We start from the raw sequence: 20223 nt of genomic DNA, 5'->3' as shown, positions 1-20223 counted from the left end.
ACTTAAATGCCTTTTATTTCTTCTTCTTATCTGATTGCTGTGGCTAGGATTTCCAGTACTATGTTGAATAAGAGTGCTGAAAGTGGACATCCCTGACTTGTACCTGATCTTAAGGGAAACACTTTTACTTTGTCCCCGGTGAGTACAAAGTTAGCTATGGGTTTATTATATTGAGGTATGTTTCCTCTCTTTGCACTTTGCTAGGAGTTTTTATCATAAATGGGTGGTAGATTTTGTCAAATGATTTTTCTACATCTATTGATATAATCATATGATTTTTATCCTTCATTTTGTTTACGTAATGAATCACGTTAATTGATTTGTGGACACTGTACCAACCTAGCATCCCAGGAATAAATCCTACTTGATCATGGTATATGAATTTTTTAGTGTATTGCTGAATACCTGTTGCTAATATTTTGTTGAGAATTTTAGTATCTGTGTTCATCAGGGATATTGCTCTCTAATTCTATTTCTTTGTAGTGTCTTTATCTGGTTTTGGAATTAAGATAATGCTGGCCTCGTATAAAGAACTTGGAAGTGTCCTCTTGGATTTTTTTGAATAGTTTGATGAGGGTAGGTGTTAGTTCTTCTTTGAATATTTGGTAAAACTCCCCTATGAAGCTATCCAGGCCAGGGCTTTTTTGTGCTGGGAGTTTTTTAAACTACTGCTTCAATTTCATCAGCTGTTATTGGCCTACTCAGGTTTTCTGATTCTTCCTGATTTAGTTTTGGAAGATTGTATTTTTCTAGGAATTTATCCTTTTCTTCCTGATTGTCCAGATTGTTCATAGTATTTTCTTACCATCTTTTATACTGCTGTAGTGTCGGTTGTTACTTCACCTCTTTTGTTTCTGATTTCATTTATTTGGGTCTGCTCTCTTTATTTCGTGATGAGTTTGGCTAAAAGTTATCCAAAGATAATCAGTGTTGTTTATCTTTTCAAAGAACCAACTCTTGGTTTCACTGATCTTTTCCATTTATTTAGGCTCTCATCTTTATATTTCCTTTCTTCTACTTACCCTGGACCTTCTTTTGCTCTTTCTAATTCTTTAAATTGTAGGGTTATATAGTTTATTAGAAATTTTTCTTGTTCATTGAGGTAGGCTTGTAGTGCTATGAACTTCCTTCTCAGGACTGCTTTTGCTGTGTCCCATAGATTTTGGGTTGTTGTGTGTTCATTTTCATTGTTTCCAGGAAGTTTTTGATTTCTTTCTTGATCTCTTTGGTAACCCATTCATTGTTTAATAATATGCTACTTAGCCTCCAAGTGTCTAAATGTTTTGGGTGTTTTTATTGTAGTCTATTTCTAGTTTCATGCCATTGTGATCTGAGGCGATGATTAATATTTCAATCTTCTTGAATTTGTAGACTTGCTTCGTGTTTTAACACGTGGTCTATCTTTGAGAATGTCCCATGTGCACTTCAGAACAATGTATATTCTGCAACTTTGGGATGAAATGTTCTGGAAATATCAATTAAATCCATTTAATGTAGTGTGTAGTTTAGGGTTGCTGTTTCCTTGTTGATTTTTTGCCTAGAATATCTGTCTAGTGATGTCAGTGGAGTGTTAAGGTCACTTACTAGGATTGTATTGCTGTTGACTTCTCCCTTAAACTCCGCCAGAAGTTTTTAAAACAATATATTTTGGTGCTCCTATATTGGGTGCATATATTTTTACCAGGGTTATATCCTCTTGTGTATTTATCCCTTTAGTATTATGAAGTGGACTTCATTGTCTCTTGTTATGGCCTTCATTTTGAAGGCTATTTTGTCAGATATGGGTATTGCTACCCCAGCTTTTCTTTTTTCATTTCCACCTGTGAGGAAATTTTTTTCCCCATCCCTTCACTCTCATCCTGTGTGAGTCTTTTGTTCTGAGGTGGGTATCTTGTAGACAGCATATATAATGGTCATGTTTTCTTATCCATTCAGCTACCCTCTGTCTTTTTATTGGAGCATTTAAGCCATTTACATAAGGTTATTATTGATAGTTACATATTTGTTGCCATTTTTACTCTTTATGCCTGTTTCCTCCCTTTCTCTCTCTCACTCTGCCCTCTCCTTCTCTTCTCCTCCCCCCCACTTTCTCCTCCTCTTCCTTCTCATTCTCCTCCTCCCAGCACCTTTAGCATTTCTTCAGTGCTGGTTTGGTGGTGATAAACTCCTTTAGCTTTTTTTTTTTGGTCTGGGAAGCTCTTTATTTCACCATCTATTTTGAGTGATAGCCTTGCTAGATAGAGTAGTCTTGGATTCAGTCCCTTGCTTTTCATTACGTTGAATACCTCATGCCACTCCCCTTTGGCCTAAAGTGTTCCTATTGAGACATCTGCTGACAGTCTAATGGGAGCTCCCTTGTAGGTAACTTTCTGTCTCTCTTTTGCTACCTTTAAGATTCTTTCTTTGTCTTTAATGTTTGCAATTTTAAATATGATGTGTCTAGGTGTGAGTATTCTTGGGTTCATCTTGATTGGGGCTCTCTGTGTTTCCTGGACTTGTGTGACTTTTGCTTTACCAGATTAGGGAAGTTTTCTGTCATTATTTCTTCAAACAGGTTCTCTATTCTTTGCTCAGATTCTTCTCCTTCTAGTACCCCTATGATGTAGATGTTTTTACATCTCATGTTGTCCCAAAGCTCCTTTAAACTCTCCTTCTGCTTTTTATTATTTTTTTCCAATTACTGCTCTGATTGGGTGTTTTTTTCTACCTTGCCTTCTGTTTTAAAAAAATTTTATATGTTTTTATTGATTTCAGAGAGAGGAAGGGAGAGGGAGAGATATAGATACATCAATGATAGGAGAAAGTCATTGATCGGCTGCCTCCTGCATGTCCCCTACTGGGGATCCAGCCAGCAACCTGGTCATGTGTCCTGACCAGAAATTGAACTGTGACCTAATGGCTCATAGGTCAATGTTTAACCACTGAGCCATGCTGGCAGAGCTCTACTTCATCTTCCAATTTGCTGATTTGGTCCTTAGCTTCTTCCAGTTTACTGTGGATTCCTTCCAGGGTATTCTTTATTTTAATTATGTCATTCTTAATTTTGATTGATTCTTATTAATGGTTTCTATCTCTTCTTTCATGCTGGTGCAGTTCTCATTGTTTCTTATAGATCTAATTAAGTTGCTTCTAGTTATCACTGTGTTGTTTGAGCACCCTTATAAACATTGTTTCGAATTCTTTATCAACAAATTGCTTGCCTCCATTTCATGTAGCTCCTTTTCTGGTGATTCCTCTTCTTTCATTTGAGAGTTGTTGTTTTTTCTCCCCATTTTAGCAGTTGATTGTTCTGGGCACAGGGTTAGGCAGGCCAGGTCATAGAAGCAGGTCAGTGTGTCTAGCGGTGACAGGTCTTGCCCGGTTGCAGCAGGGGGTCCAATCTTCTGGTGGTGCCTGGTTCATTGTGCCTGGTTGCGGAGGCAGGTCTGTGTGTCCAGCTCCTCAAAGCAGCAGGGCCATGTGTCTGGGGGTGTCTGGTCCCAGTGGTGGGGCTGTGTGAGCCTATCTGTTGCCTAAGGGTGCTGGGTCATGAACGTTACCCACAGACTCCTCTAATTCCACTTTGAACCCAGTAGGGGATGAGGGTAACTTCTGCTGCTATCTTGGATATCCCCTCCATGTTTTCATTAAAAACTTTTTTCTAGCATAAAGTGAAATTGAATAGTATAATAAAGGCCATTTCCTCTACCTAGTATCAACTGTTAACCTTTAGCCTTATTTGCCCCCACCTCACCCCCACCATAGGTATATTTTAATTGATTTTGTGGTTAATTATGTCATTCTTAATTTTGTTTTTTTTTAGATTATTTTCTTATAATTGTTGTTTACATTTGTAGAGCTGTCTTGTCACACTAGCTTTGTATGACTATTGGTTATCTCTTTCTGTTGTTAATTGTTGTGAGTTTTAATGAATAATCAAAGCAGTAATTTTATGGGGTGGTGATGGCTTTAGGATGATTACTTGATTGTTTACTATATGAAAGCTATCTCTGTTGGTAAGGCAAAATATAATTTCTTTAATAAATGTTTTTCTGTTAGTGGTGGTGTGGATACAATTTTCTGATTCCCCCTTAACCCTCTGTTTCTGCCATACTTTTAACTTATGCTGTTGTTTCCTTCTTTTTATATAACATCAGGCCTCTAAGGGATTGTTCTGTCTTCCAAGTTGCTCTTCTCAAAAGTGTTGCCTTCCCAAGATGAGAATTCTCCAAAAGCACGGAGACATCAAATCACAGAAGCAAGAAATCCAGAGAATTGAATCCAGAAAAATACAAACCTCCCAAGCCCCAGTGAGATATATCCTAGAAATTAAAAGATGACAGGCTAGCGATAAATGATTTAAGAATGCATCTTTTGGTGTTAAAAAATTAATCTCCTGAAATGGAGAATGTGGAAGAAAATAATAACTTCAACTAATATTTTAGAAAACAAACATACAATAGAAAGAATCAATAAATGTGAAAGTTTGTTTTTTGAAAGGACTAATATAATTGATAAAGTTCTGGTAAGATTTATCAGGAAAAAATTACAGGTGGAAAGATTAGGAATGTCACAACTGTAAATGGTGATATCATTACTAAAACTTATAGATGTTAAATATATCATAATATATTATGAACAAATTTACTCCAATAAGTTTAAAAATGTAGGTAAAATAAAATGATCCTAGAAAAATTTTATTAACCTCTCTCCCCAAATTATTAATAGGATACCCAAATAATTCATTCCTTCAAATAAGTTGTTTGTAGATTAGTGTGTGATTCTGAGCGGTGATGGTGTTGGGGGAATACAAGTAAATACAATACAATACAAAGCCTTCCCCTTGAGGTCTTTCACATAGAGGAAGTGCATCACACAAGGAAAGAACAAAAGTTTTGAGTCCCAGTTCTGATCCATGAAAGCTGTGTAAGATCAGGCACAAGCACTTTCCTCAAAATGAGTTTTAAAAAGATAGCTTAAGTTTGTGAAGATTTAAAATAATGTATGTAAAGTTACTAGGTGGTTGATTATTAGTGGCTCTTAGTTCTGTATCTAATGACAACTTTAAACTTACCTTAGATTTGCTTTTGAGGCTTATTATATTTACACAGTTTTCCCCAGCCTTGTAAAATGACCTGTGTACTTGTGGCCTGACTCTCTCCTTCGAAATAAGGGGAGATTCCCAATGTCTCATGGGCTGACCCTGAGGCTAATTTCCTAGAGACTTAGGGGCTCCTGAGATACTTACTTTTTTTAGCACAGTGCAAGTCCTCAGCAGTCTCTCCCGCAAGGCACCATGGTTTCACCAGGTAGAAAGCATAATAGTTACTGATACACTTTGCCAAGTTGTAATTGGGAAGGAGTAGTAATGACCTACGTGTGAAGGTTCTGGTGGTATTTGATAGCTTACGTTCAGCTTCTAAAAAGATGAGAGATTGGGTTTCATTATAGGAAATGAACTATCCCCAGGATAACAAATCCCACAATTATAATCAAACCAAACTCAGGGAATTAAAAACCAGATGATTATATTTGAAGAACACTATTTCCCAATAGGTTTGTTCCAGTTGATAGCTAATGACAGTTTGTGCTGATAATTGAAGAGTTCTGAAAAGTCTTTTTGATGAAGTAGGTGTAGACATGATAAGTTTTCCTGGCATCCATTAGGAACAAGAAACAACTACAGTCTACTTTTCACATTTCTAAACCAAATCAATCAAGTAAGGGAGTTAAAAGTATGAGATACAGCCTAGAACTCAACAGTAGAGAACAGATAGGAATTTGGCTACAGTGGCTATGGAACTGCATTTAAAATTGTATTTAATTTCAATAAATTTAAGTTTAAATAGCCACATGTGGCTAGTAGCTACCATATTATGCAGTACAGATATAGTCTGATATCTGAAAGGCTAATTGTGGTGCTGCACAGGCAGACTCAAGAGCCATCTCAGATGAGTGAATAAAGAAAAATTGAATTTGTTAGAAGGGAATGGGGGTATCCACAGGGAAGGGCTACACAGCACTGAGCCAAAGGGTATTGGGTCCATGATGGCAGCAAAAATATACTTGGGACAGTGAAGCAAGGAAGATGCATAGATGGGACAACAGGAGAGCCCAGGCTGGGCTGCTGTGGCTCACTGAGAAGTTGGAGAGGGAAGGGACCTTGGGGAGAGGGTCAGGATGAGCTGCCACCGCCCAATGCTCCCGTTTGCAAGTCTCGTGGGGTCCCCACCCCTTGCATCGAGGAATGGAGATGGTTGGTGCAGGCATGCTCCACTGGTGGGGAGCTTGCACTGGGTCCTTTGTTCTAAGCTTATTTATCCCTTTCTTGCAAGTGGTAATCTCAGGGGAGGGTCTCAATGGAATATTCATCAGCTTTCCAGGTGTGCTCTTTCAGGGTCGTGGTCTCCACTGATTGGTCAGTACAAGGGAAGGGGGTCATTAGTCAATGTATCTAGTCCTGAGTCAGCCATGGTGCAGACTATATAGTCTGTTAGATGGGCCAGGTACAGAGACCCAGGTACAGAAACTCAACAGGGCAGGAAGCCCCTAATACCTAGCAAGGGGCAAAATTGGGAAAACAAGAAACTTGTCCCCAGGGTAATCCTTCCCTAGAATATTGCTAGTTATGCGGTTTAGACCTCCTGAGCATCCCTCCCTAAAGGTAACATCTAGGCCTCAGTTGTATTTCAGCAACAGGCCCAGATAAGCAGTGAAACCAGAGAAGTGGCACCATGGCTGGGGTTTAGACCCCAGAGTACTCAGTGGAAACCTGCCACAACTGAGATCTCCCTCCAGACCTTCACCTGCTGCCTGTGGGAGCCCAGCCAGCCCCCTCGCGCCTCAGCAATTCCTACCAGTCTCTATGGGGTCTCCACTTTTCGTCCTTGGTTATGAGGGTGCTCTGCAGTGCGTCTTCAGTTGCAGTTGATTATTCAGGATGGTTTTCTATATTTTAGTTGTAATTCTAATTTGGTCCCGGGAGAGTGTCAGTGTAATTTCTACTCAGTCTGCTGCCATCTTTAATCTCTCCCTCAACTAGAGCTCTTGAAGGGAGGCTCTTAGTGGATCACACCAGCTTTCACAGTTCTGATTTGTGACCCCCTTTCCCGGTGAGCCTGCCCCTGCAGGATGGTGCAGGTGGGGTTTGGAGTAATAGCACAAGGCTGCCTCCAGTGCTTGAGGTGGCTCTGGCTCTGGCTCTTGTGGGGATGACCCAGTGAAGGCCTCTAAGGGGGAGCTCCAAAGAACCAGTTCTGGTTTGCATAAGGGCTGGAGATCTTCCCTTGGCTTGTCACCCAGGCAGGTTTTGGAATGCAAATCCAGGCTTTGGGGATGCAAATTCAGGTGGCCCCTTATTGGGGGTGGTACAGATGCTTGGCCCTCAAGGGAGCTGGGCACTTGCCCTACAGCTCAGGGCCACCCCACCAGAGCTCCAGAAGTGAAGCTCCAGGTTGCACAGTTCTGATTTGTGGCCCCTTTTCCCAGCCAGTGTGCCCCTGCAGGATGGTGCAGGTGGGGCTTGGAGTGATAGCACAAGTATGCCCCCTCTGCTTGGGGCTGCTCCAGCTCCTATGGTGGTAACAGAGAGCTTGTCACTCTGTAGCTCACTGTGAGGGGCCGTAGTGCAGGCCTCTGGGAGGGGGCGGCAATGACCCAGTTCTGGTTTGCACTTTGTTCCTGCTATGGATCTGCACTTGGCTCGGTGCAGACCACTTTTGGAATGCAGATGCAGAATTTGGGAATGCAAATCCAGGCAGCCTCTTGTTGGGGGTGGTGCAGGACCTTAGCAGGTTAATTAAGTTCTGGCTTCCTGGCTTGGCAGTGCTTGGCAAAAGATCCTGAGGGGAGGTTTGCAAGTGTACATCTCCCCCTTATTCACAAGTGGCCTGTAGCCTGAGGCCCTGCCCAGGTTGCCTTCCTTTGAGGATTGCGCCCCTTTACCCTTTGGGAGGGGGGAATATTGACTCTTAGTCCCCCGCCACTCAGTTCATTGTTCGTCTAAGGCTGTCCATAGTTTCTCCAGAGGAAAAAGCACTGCTCAGGTCCCTTTTGGGAACAGCCTACAGTTCCTTATGTCAGACTTAAGCTTGGCAGGGTGGTGTCACCAGTATTTGGAGGACAGAGTTAGTGCACTTTCTCTAGCTCGTGCTGTAAGAACAGAAAGGCTAGACCCTGGGAGATGGCATCTGGGGATGGTGTAGGATGTTGGCTTGGGACTGGGACCTCAGAAGCCTGCCTTCCCAATCTCCAGCGCTATGCCACCCTGATAGTCTCCTCCTGGTTTCCATACACCCTGAGTCTCCTTCCCTCCACCAGAGCCCTGGGTGAGTGCCTGAGAATGAGTCTGTATGGGGTGGTCTTTACGGAGAATGCCCTGGACTCAGGCAGACTCCCTCCCCTTTCCAGTGGGCCGATTCCCCATTTATTTTTTGCTGCCAAATGTTATGCAGGCTCTTCTTTCAGGCCCTGGTCTTCTGGGTTGGGGGTCCCTTCCTCTGGGGGGGAGGTTTTTGCAGCCACAATATTTATCTGTCTAAAGCTGCTGCCCCTGGATGCAGGGACCAGCCCTTCCCGTGCCTCCGCCCCTCTTACCAGTCTCTGTGTAGCTTCTGCTTGTCAATCCTTGGATATAATACTCCTGTTCAGGTGTCTTTCTGTTGTTAATTCAGGTTTATTGCTCTAAGTTTTAGCTGTGTCTCCGGTTCGGTGCTGGGAGCAGGTGTACATTGCTTTCACCTCTTCAGCCACCATCTTCAATCTCACCATCTATTATTTTTTTGTTTCATTTCTATCTCATCTCCTGCTTTTTGGATGTGATTGAATTTTTCTCCCTTCTTCTTCATTGTGTTTTGGAAATTACACTTTAAAAATATTCTTTCAGTAGTTACACTGAACATTTAAACATGCCTACTTAATTTTTCCCTCTGGCTGCTTCAAAGACCTTTTGAGCATTGGTGTTCTGAAGTTTCACAGTGATGTGTATAGGCAAGTAATTTTTAAAAATGATTTAGTCCCATTTGTTTATTTTTCTTTTGTTTCTCGCACCCTAAGAGATGCATCAGTGAAGATTCCACTACGTGAGATGTCTGTGACTTTACTGCCTATGTTTTCTTCCAGGATTTTATAATTCTGCAACCTACATTTGAGACTTTGATCCATTTTGAATTTATTCTTGTGTATGGAGTAAGTTGGTGATCTAGTTTCTTTTTTTTTTTTTTTTTGGCATGTACCTGTCCAATTTTCCTAACACTATTTACTGAAGAGACTGTCTTTACTCCATTGTATGCTCTTGCCTCCTCTGTCAAATATAATGGGAGAATATATTTGCTAAGGATACATCTGATAAGGGACTAATTTCCAAAGTGTACAAAGAACTCATACAACTCAACAAGAGGAAGACAAATAACCCAACTGAAAAATGGGTAAAGGACCTAAACAGACATTTCTCCAAAGAGGACATATGGATGGCCAAGAGACATATGAAAAAATGCTCAAAGTCACTAATCATCAGAAAGATGCAAATTAAAACCACAATGAGCTATCACTTCACACCTGTCAGAATGGCTCCATCAACAAATCAACAAATGACATGTGCTGGCGAGGGTGTGGAGAAAGGGGAACCTGGTGCACTGCTGGTAGGAATGCAGACTGGTGCAGTCACTACGGAAAGCAGTGTGGAGTTTTCTCAAAAAATTAAAAATGGAACTGCCATTTGACCCAGTGATCCCACTTCTAGGAATATATCCTAAGAATCTTGAAACACTAATCAGAAAGAATATATGCACCCCTATGTTCACAGCAGTGCAGTTTACAATAGCTAAGATCTGGAAACAGCCCAGGTGCCCATCAGTAGATGAGTGGATAAAAAAGCTGTGGTACATTTACACCATGGAATACTATGCAACTGTAAAAAAGAAGGATCTCTTACAGTTGGAGACAGCATGGATGGAAATGGAGAATATTATGCTAAGCGAAATAAGCCAGGCAGAGAAAGACAAGTATCACATGATCTCACTTATATGTGGAACCTAAAGAACATAATACACTGATGAACAAAACAGATATAGTGACAGTGAAGCATGGAACAGGCTGACAAATCTCAGAGGGAAGTTGGGCATGGGTGGGGGTGGGGAGAGATTAACCAAAGAATTTATATGTATATATACATAACCCATGGACACAGACAATAGTGTGGTGAAAGCCTTGGATGGAAGGTGGGGGCAGGGTGGAGGGGGTCAATGGAGAAAAAAGAGGACATCTGTAATACTTCTAACAATAAAGATAAAAAATGATGTAGTAGGCTTTCTGAAATTGATTTCTGATTTTCAATGATTCTGGAAATTCTCAGCCACTATCGTTCTAACGCTACTTCGTCTTCTAATATTTCTTTCTGTACCAATACACTAGAACTCCTCACTCTATCCTCCATGGTTTTTCAAATTTCTTTTTTTTCTTATCCCATTTTGTTATCCCTTTTTTTCCCCATTTTGTTGTCTCATGGGAGACATTAAGTATATTTTGTATTCATCTTTTTTCAAAAGTGATTTATATATAATTATATATTTTAATTTTTTTTGTACATTCCAGTGGCCAGACATTACATAACTTAATATGTGATCACCCCCAATAAATCCCATATTTATCCAGCACCACACGTAGTTATTAGAATATTATTGACTATATTCCCTATGCTGTACTTTACATCCCCACAACTATTCTGTAACAACCAGTTTGTATCTTAATCCCTTTACCTTTTTCACCACCCCCACTCCCCACAATCTGTGAACTCCTTTAGTTTTTTCTTGTCTTGGAAATTCTTTATATGTCCTTTGATTCTAAATGATAGCTTTGCTGGGTACAGTAACTTTGATTGTAGGTTATGCTTTTCATTACTTTGAATGTTTCTTGCCACTCCCTTCTGGCCTACAAAGTTTCTGTTGAGAAATCAGCTGACAGTCTTATGGGAGCTCCCTTGTAGGTAACTAGCTGCTTTTCTCTTGCTGCTTTAAAGATTCTCTCTTTGTCTTTAACCTTTGGCATTTTAATTATGATGTGCCTTGGTGTGGGCCTCTTTGGGTTCTTCTTGTTTGGGACCCTCTGTGCTTCCTGGACTTGTATGTCTGTTTCCTTCACCAAGTTAGGGAAGTTCTCTGTCATTTTTTTCAAATAAGCTTTCAATTTCTTGCTCTCTCTCTTCTCCTTTTGGCACCCTCATGATGCATATGTTGCTATGCTTGAAGTTATCCCACAGGCTCCTTATACAATTCTCATCTTTTTGGACTCTTTCTGCTGTCTTGATTGGGTGTTTTTTTGCTTCCTTATCTTCCACATCACTAATTTGATTCTCAGCTTCATCTGCTCTACTGTTGATTCCCTGTAAATTATTCCTCATTTCAGTTAGTGTAGCCTTCATTTCTAACTGGTTTTTATTTATGTTGTTGAGGTTCTCACTAAGTTCCTTGAGCATCTTTATAACCAGTGTTTTTAACTCTGCATTTAGTAGTTCACTTGTCTCCATTTTGTTTAGTTCTTTCTCTGGAGATTTCTTCTGTTCTTTCCTTTGTGACATGTTTCTTTGTCTCCTCATTTTGGCTGCTTCCCTGTGTTTGTTTCTATGTATTAGGCAGTGCTGCTACATCTCCCAGGCTTGGTAGAGTGGCCTTATGTAGTAGGTGTCCTGTAGGGTCCAGTGGCACAGCCTCCCCAGTAACCCCAGCTGGGCACGAGGTACACCCCCCATGAGGGCTGTACACCCTCTTGTTGTAGTTGAATCTTGATTGTTGTTAGCATGTCAATGGGAGGAATTTACCCAGGCTGATCAGCTTCAAGGACCATCTGTGAGTCTTTTTATTCATCTTTAACCACCAGTTCTCTCTTCAACTATTTTGACTGTATAATATTCTGATATTTTTATCTATTGAGTTCTTAATTTAAATTATTATTAATTCTTTTCATTTTTCCAAATTCTGTTTGTATCTTTTTCAAATCTACTTGCTCTTTCTCCATATACATATATAATGCACATATATATGTAATATATGTATCCATAGTACATGCATATGTGTAATATATGTCTATATGTTCTATTATTTATCATATGTTCTATGATTTGCTCATATACCTGACACTCTGTTATTATTTAAATATTTAAAAAATACATATTTTATATTCTATTCTAAAAATCTCCAAATTTTAAAATTTGCAGGCTGATTCTGATTCTACAGTTTGTGGTTTCTACTAGTACTTGCTCTTAAGGCCTTGCTTCTTTTTTTTTTTTTTTTTCCTTTGTTCCTTTAACCTGATCTCAAGCTCCCTAGATAGTTTACCTGTGGGAACACTTTGAAGTCTGGAAATTGCATATACCTTTGCCACTCACCTAGGGGCACAATCAACTGAGGTTATTTAAATGATCAGGTTATTTATTTTTTTGGCTTACATAGGTAGTATGATTTCAGGTAACAAACCTGTATGGGTACTTGCCTGTGGGTACCAATTCCAAAGGGAAATTACTATTTTTTATTCCAGTGCCAAATTCAAACTTTGTAAATTTCCTGTCTGTGTCCTACTGTGGCATTAAGTTTTATTCACCCTTATAATGAAGATGTAGCCCTTCTAATTTCCAATTTTAGATAGGAAGATACTAAACCTTTGTTGTACGTGCTTCTATGTCTTATTCTGACCTCTGTGATCCTCACATCCTATGAAAATGTAAAGTTAAGGTGACCAGATTCTGTCTATAACCTCACGTGAAAGCTACCTTTAATGACTGCTTACTTTCAAGGACACTTGCTTCCACTTTATTGTTGGCCTCTGCCAATTCCATACTGTGTTCTCAGTTCATTATTTTGGCAGAGTATCATTTACAGTGTTTGTTCTGTTGCAGAAAAGGAGAAGTCTCCTTTGATATTCTAATTGCCAAATCTACTGACTTCTTTTTTTTGGTTCTCACTCTTCATGACTCTTTACAAAGAGTCATATTCTTCCCCAAAAATGTTTTCTAAAACTTTCTAAAACAGCAATTTCTTATAATTCTTCCTATTAATTATGTTTATTGGGGTGACATTGGTTTACCAAATAGGTTTCAGGTGTAAAACTCAACAAAATATCATCTGCACACTGCATCATGCCCCTATCACTCAAATTCAAGTCCCTTTCTGTCCCCATTTATCCCCACTTTGTCCACCTCAACGTATCCCCACCCCCCTTTCCCTCTGGCTATCACCACACTGTTGTCTGTATCTATGTGTTATAAATGTATGTATTTTCTTAAATGATCATTTTATTCTAGGTTAGGGCTCACAAACGCAAATGCTTTCAGGGGATTCTTCCCTGCATAACACAGTATTTCTCTTTGAAGAGGTGTGCAAAATATACAGACATTTGCTTTCCATAATTTGGGGATTGCTTTGAGAATGAGTGCTAAGGCATATTTTCTTAACATTTTTTTTTGGTCTGTTACCCAGAGGCTTAAGTCTTGCTCATGTGACATACTCTTTGTGACCGGTGAAGGGCTAAGGGAATGAGGCAGGAAGCCCATGCTTGTGGGGCTCTGTGATGACAGGGAGGGATGAAGTGATCAAGTTCTCAAGCTAGTTCAAACTCCTGTCAGGAAGACAAGGGAGGAGACACAGATGTAAGAAAACTGCAGAGGACAGGCCTGGAATGAGGAGGAAATGAATTACTTGTAAGTGTGTCAGGGGCATACAGTTTTTCTTCTTTCTGGAAAATCTTATTTGCCTGCTCAGGATCTTTAAGTTAAGGAAGAGTAGCCACAGCATAAAACCTTTCCTGAATGAAATTGTCAGCCTCTCTCAAGAACTCAAAATTCCTCTCCATTCTTCCCTCTCATCACCACTATAAAGTGCAACAACATCAAGGGGTAGTACTTTTAAAGATAGTAAAAGTCTAAGGTCAAATATATTTTTGATATAATGTATTCTAACTTTCCGAGGCTAGCCCTTTTAAGAAGAAAGTTGCTGTTTTGTTTTTAATTAGTCTCTCTCTTTCTCTGTTTCCAACAAATGAGTCTCAGGAACAAATGTTCCTAAAATTTCCAAGCTCTTGTGCAAAACAGATTTCCTGAGTCATGTGACAGCTGAGCTACAGGATGGAGAGGAGGAATCTTGTCAAAGGACTGACATATATCAGGGACAGTCCCATTACTTCAACATGAAGACCCCACTCCAACATGCCTGCAGTAATATCACAGGCACTCAAAGTAATTTTTATTGACTGACATCAAATTCAGGATTTTCCCAAACCTGGAACTTACTTGTCTACTAATGTCCTCAGTTATTTATCTATACTTACTATATACAGCATCCATCAAGAGACTCAGAATGCCTGAAAGGTAGTTGAACATCACAAGTTTGATGTAGGCAGAAGAACTTTTAGAAAACAGGAAGCTCAGCAGATACATGAGGGGAACGGCAGACCAGCCGTACAGCATGAAGACCAGCATTGTGTCCAGGAAGTGGTAATCTGTGAGATACACGTTGAATTTGCAGATTTTGAACACTCCCTGAAACACAGGATACGGAGATAAAGGAGAGTGGCACCTAAGTGCAAAAATAATTCAAACCCAAACATTTAGAAAAGGAAATAGCAAGTCCTGTCCTTATGTAGCATAGAAGTACTCATTGATTACATCATTTTGCTTCTTTTTAAAGAAAGCCCTCCTCCAGAGGGCAGTCCAGAGAGCAGAACTGCTATAATTCCCTTTATTACTATTACTTTTCACTTGGAAACTTTTTTTTTTTTTTAATTCATAAACAAAGTCAGTATCTTCTCCCCAAATAATTCTAATTCTCAACTTCCCCGGAAAACAGACTATTTCTGTAGAGATTTTTACTCTTGACGACACACCTTACCCATCTCCGCTGCCCACCTTCAGACTGGGTCTCCTGTTCTATTCTACTACCACACTCCCATCACATCCACTTCAGCAACTTTGGGATTTCTTTAGAAATTTCCTATTCTTGTTAGTACTTTTCCTTGTTAGCAAAGTGGTATTCTTATTCTCATTTTACAAATCAGTTAAGTGGTTCACCTAACGTGGCACTAGAGTGGCACACTCAAAGTTAGCCAGAGTTGTTGCCTCCAGATTTTATATAGTGTTTACATTTTGTCGCATAACTCATTGTACAGAATAATTACATGTAGCAACAATAGGCTTTCCTTAGTATCCTTGTCTATCTTTTTAAAATTAAATTTATTAGGGTGACATTGGTTAATAATATTATACAGGTATCAAGTATACATTTCTATGATATGTCATCTGTATGTTGTACTGTGTGCCCACCACCCAAAATCAAATCATCAGCATATATTTGGCTCCCTTTGATGTTTACTAAGCTCCCACCCCTTGCCTCTAGTAACCACCATACTGTTATCTGTGTCTATGAGTTTCAGTTTTATATCCCACATATGAGTGAAATCATATGGTTCTTAGCTTTTTCTGTCTGCCTTATTTTGCTTAGCATGATATTCTCAAGATCCATCCATTTTGTTGCAAATGGCAGTATTTTATCTTTTCTTATGGCTGAGTAGTATTACATATCTATCTACCAGAAATATTTGAAAACATTTATTAAAAAAAGATGTATGTACCCCTATACTCACTGAAACATTATTCATAGTGGCCAAGACAGGGAAACAACTAAAGTGTCCTTTAATAGATACTTGGATAAAGAAGATGTGGGTAGATACCCAGTAGAGGGATTGCTGGGTCATATGGTAACTATATACTTAATTTTCAAGGTGCCTCCATACAGATTCCCATAGTGGCTGAACCAGTCTACATTCCCACCAGCAGTGAATGAGAGTTTCGTTTTCTCCACAGCCTCTCCAACACTCGCTATTACTTGTCTTGTTGATAAGAGCCATTCTAACAGGTGTGAGGTGGTGTCTCACTGTAGTTGTGATTTGCATCTCCCTAAGAGCTAGTGAACTTGAGCATCTTTTCATATATTTGTTGGCCATTTGTATGTCTTCTTGGGAGAATGTCTATTCGGTGTCTCTGCCCATTTTTTAATTGGATTTTTTTGTTATTTGGTGCTAAGATATATGAGGTCTTTATATATTTTGGATATTAACCCCTTGTTAGCGCTGTTGCTTGCGAATATCTTCCCCTATTTTGTTGGCTGTCTTTTTGTTTTGTTGGCGGTTTCTTGTGCCGTGCAGAAGCTTTTTTGTTTGATGTAGTCCCATTTATTATTTCTGTCTTTACTTCCCTTGCCTTTGGGGTCAACTTCATAAAATCTTCTCTAAGACCAAGGTTCATAAGTGTAGTACCTATGTTTTCTTCCACGTAATTTATAGTTTCAGATTTTATATTAAGGTGTTTCATTCACTTGAATAAATTTTTGTACATGGGGACAAACTATAGTCTAGTTTCATTCTTTTGCATGTGTCTTTCCAATTTCTGAGCACCATTTGTTTTAGAGGTTTTCCTTACTCCATCATATGTTTTTGGTCCCTTTGTCAAAAATTATTTGCCAATATACATGTGGTTTTATTTCTGGACTCCCAAATCTGTTACATTGGTTTGTGTGTGTAGTTTTTTTTGCCAATAACATGCTTTTTTGATTGTCACTTTGCAGTATAATTTGAAATCAAGTAGTGTCATACCTCTGGCTTCATTCTTTTTTCTCAGGATTACTTTGACTATTTGGGGGTCTTTTGTGGATGTATTCAAATCTGATGATTATTTTGTTCTATTTCTTTTAAAAATGGAATTGGTATTTTGATGGGGATGCATTAAATCTGTATATCGGTTTGGTAATGTGACCATTTTAATTATGTTGATCTTCCAATCCATGAACATAGAATATCTTTTCATTTCATTCTGTTTTTTTCAATCTCCTTTAATAATGCTTTGTAGTTTTCAGTATACAGGCCCTACGCATACTTTGTTAAGCTTACTTCTATGGCAAGGAAAGATGGCGGCACTGTGAGAAGCAGCAGAGCGCCCCCGCTCCCAGCCACAAACTCGATTGACTCCTAAAATCCTATGTAGCCAGCTTGGAAAAACCAGAGAAACATACCTGAGTGGACATAGTGCGAATAGGGAGCACTGAAGAAACATCAGAAAGTCTGGTAAGAGAGGGGGGCGTAGAAAAGGGGAGTCCCCCTGAAGCCTGTGCTGGGCTCTGAGCCCAGAGGGTTGGAGGCTGCAGGGCTCCCTTCCCTCAGGAGTGCGGACTGGCATCCAAAAGCGGGGATCTCAAACCCAGAGTGGACGAGAGGGGAAGGAGAGCCCTGCACAGAGGGCAGAGGGACCCATGGGAGCAGTGAGTCCGCGAGGAAGGGATGGTGCCTTCCTAGGAAACAAAGCTTCTAGTGGCGGACGTGACAGGTGTCTTATGCTCAGGGTGCCATCCATAGGAAAGGCTGTCTCAAAGTGTGGTACCCTAGTGGTAAGGGACCAGAGCACTGTGCTGAGCAGCTGCACACAGGGACCCTCTGCCTCCCTGTAGGGCACTGTGTTGAGCCTCAGAAATCATTGAATCTGTGTGGCATGGGGGATGCCCTGAGCTCCCAGTGCTGAGAGGCTGGGATCTGTGACCAGCCCTGAAGGGCTCTGTGGTGGCGCATGGAGCCACCCCAGCTTTGCTGAGATTAGCAATTTTGCCTTGGTGCGCGGGCAGCAGGACCTTGCAAGGTGGACTCTCTGCCTGTGTGTTGCTTTGTGCATTTGTGAGTCTGATTGAGGAACTGGCTTCCACCTTCCTGATGTGCACTGAGCGGACAGACTAGTGGTGTCTGCATAGTGGACTGTTTGAGGGGCGCTCTTGGTGCGACCAGCCAACCATAGCTGAGAAGGGAGGGGTGAAGCCCACCGACCTCTCCTGTAGCCTGGAAGCACCACCCCCAAGAGGAAAGGGGCTGGTCCAGATCACTGAGGCCCCAGACACACCTGCAGGGCACAGTCCTGAGGGGGAAGGGAAAACAGCTCACAGGAGGACATTACAAGAACAAGACTCTCAGGCACTGTTGTTTGGGAACTGGAGGAAATGCTGAAAACCCCTGCTGGGGGCTGTGCAGGCAAAGGGCTCACTGGAATATTTTTAAATCAAACCCATTGAGCCCAGACTGCTGAAATGGCCCATACAGAAAAGGCAACAGGCTGAAATCAATCTGAAGCTGCAGCAGGCCAGAGTATGGGGAACTAGAATCAGAGGAAAGGGTAGGGACTGAGGAGCTGGTTGTGGAGCAGAGACTAACTCCTGCACAGTGAGTGCCTTACAGCGACACCTCTAGGAGGAGTGATACCCTGGGCTACACTTGCCATCCTGCACCCTAAAGACTACAGAAGACTCTGGAGCAAGACCAGGCAACTACAAAGTTGCAAAATAGCTGATAAGAGGAGGTGGCCCACAAAGAGCCTCTGATCATCCATCTACCTAAGGTCACCAGAGCCAAACCTGGACGCTCCTCACATTGGCTGATACATGAGTACCTCCCAGGAGAATGGAAATCAGCACACAAAACAGAGCCTCAGACAACACCAGCTGGCCAGAAGAAACTCAACCGATTGACTTTTTTTCTTCTGTTGTTTTTTTGTTTTGTTTTTCTTTTGTTTGTGTGTTTGTTTTTTCTCTTTTTCCCTTAGGAAGAAGAGAAAGGGGGAAAAAATTATTTGTTTTTTTTTCTTCTTTTTTAAATTTTATAATTAAAATTTATTTAAAAAACATTTTTAACTAAATTTTTTTTAAAAAGAATTTTGTCTTGCTTAGCTTTTTTTTAGTTTTGTTTCTCTGTTTTTGTGTTTTTTTTTTTATTTGCTTTGTTTTGTTTTATCCTTGGTTCTACTATCAAGACTTTCTTGATATCCCTGCTTAACGACTGGGACTTTATCATTATAATCAAGTTTACTGCTTTTCTCTATAGTTTCTCCCAAATCTCTTACCGGACTCTCTCCCTGTCTAGGCTTTATCTCTCTCTTTCCTCTCGATCCATTGTCATAATTTTTTTTTCCTTCCTTTCTCTTTTCCTTCTTTTCTTTCATTCTTTGGTTATAGTCCATTTCTGTCTTCCTATCTTTTTATTCGAATATTAGTTTTTCTTATTCTCTTTATTGTATTTTTACTTTCTGATTTTCAACTATTATCCTGTTCCTATTCTCTCCCTTAATTTTTGCTAGCCCTTCTTTCAGAATCTTTTCTCTGCATTGGTTATCTTCCAGTAGCTTCTCTATTTTTTACATTTTAGTTTTTTATTATTTTATAAATTTTCATCACTGTTAACAACAATATGCATCTCTCTCTCTAAGCGTTACTTTTCTTTCTCTCTCTCTCTCTATTTTGTGTGTGTGTGTGTGTGTGTTCTCCCTTCACTCTCCCAGTTCTATTTTCACTTGGGTTGTTTTCATTGTGACTGTCAAGATATTTTGTAAGATACCCCTTGTTTCCTGGAAGTTTAGTTGTGTATTGTCCTGCCTAGACAGCACCTGTACAACAGCTTACACAATGAGGTTGGGGCTGAGACACAGTTAGCCAACCTGAGAGAAGAGTCCTCCCAAGGACTGGTCAATGACAATCTAGACCCAACCACAACAGGAGAACATAAAAAAGTACTAAAGGGGCACCCACAAAAGGGACACACCTAGAGCAAAGAGCTCAGAAGTATAAGGAAAACACAACTCTGGGCTCCAGTGGACTCACAAGACAAAAATCCCATCCCACAAGACTGGGAGACAGAAAATATATCTAATATATAGATACAAACATGAAGACCTACCAAAATGGGGAGACAAAGAAACAACCCCCAAATTAAAGAAAAGAAAACACTGCCAGAAGAAGTCTTTGATGAGATGGAGTTAAGCAAGTTATCAGAAACGGAGTTCATAGTATTGATGATGAAGATGTTCAAGGAACTTAAAGAGAAAAACAAAGCAATAGAGGAAAAGATTGAGGACTTTAGAGAAAACATGAAAAAAAGAGATACATAACATAAACAAAAATCAGAGAGAAATAAAGAATGGTGTATCTGATATCAAGAATACACTGGAAGGAATTAAAAGCAGGCTCAATGAAGCAGAGGATGGAATAAGTGGCTTAGAAGACAAGGTAGAAAAAAATCACTCAATCAGAGCAGCAAGAAGGAAAAACACTTAAGAAGCATGAGGACAGTCTAAGGGAGCTTTGGGAAAACATGAAGAGAAACAACATTCGCATTATAGGAGTGCCAGAGGGGGAGGAAAGAGAGCAAGGGATAGAGAACTTGGTGGAGGAAGTAATG

The 20223-nt window shown here is 40.2% G+C and overlaps 1 protein-coding gene across 1 annotated transcript in view; it reads right to left on the bottom strand.

The window, feature by feature from the left end:
• The window catches only part of LOC107544810 (phospholipid-transporting ATPase ABCA3-like), a 190455-nt gene that overhangs the window by 35097 nt on the left and 135135 nt on the right, over positions 1 to 20223 (bottom strand). The window contains 2 exon segments of the mRNA XM_087815178.1: positions 5228 to 5384; positions 14255 to 14503. Coding sequence (XP_087671304.1) covers positions 5228 to 5384; positions 14255 to 14503 — 406 coding nt within the window.

This window comes from Miniopterus natalensis, chromosome 3 (genome assembly GCF_054644295.1).
Source record: "Miniopterus natalensis isolate mMinNat1 chromosome 3, mMinNat1.hap1, whole genome shotgun sequence".
NCBI lineage: Eukaryota > Metazoa > Chordata > Mammalia > Chiroptera > Miniopteridae > Miniopterus > Miniopterus natalensis.
Note: the sequence above shows the minus strand (reverse complement) of the source record. Positions and strands in the feature narration are given on the sequence as shown.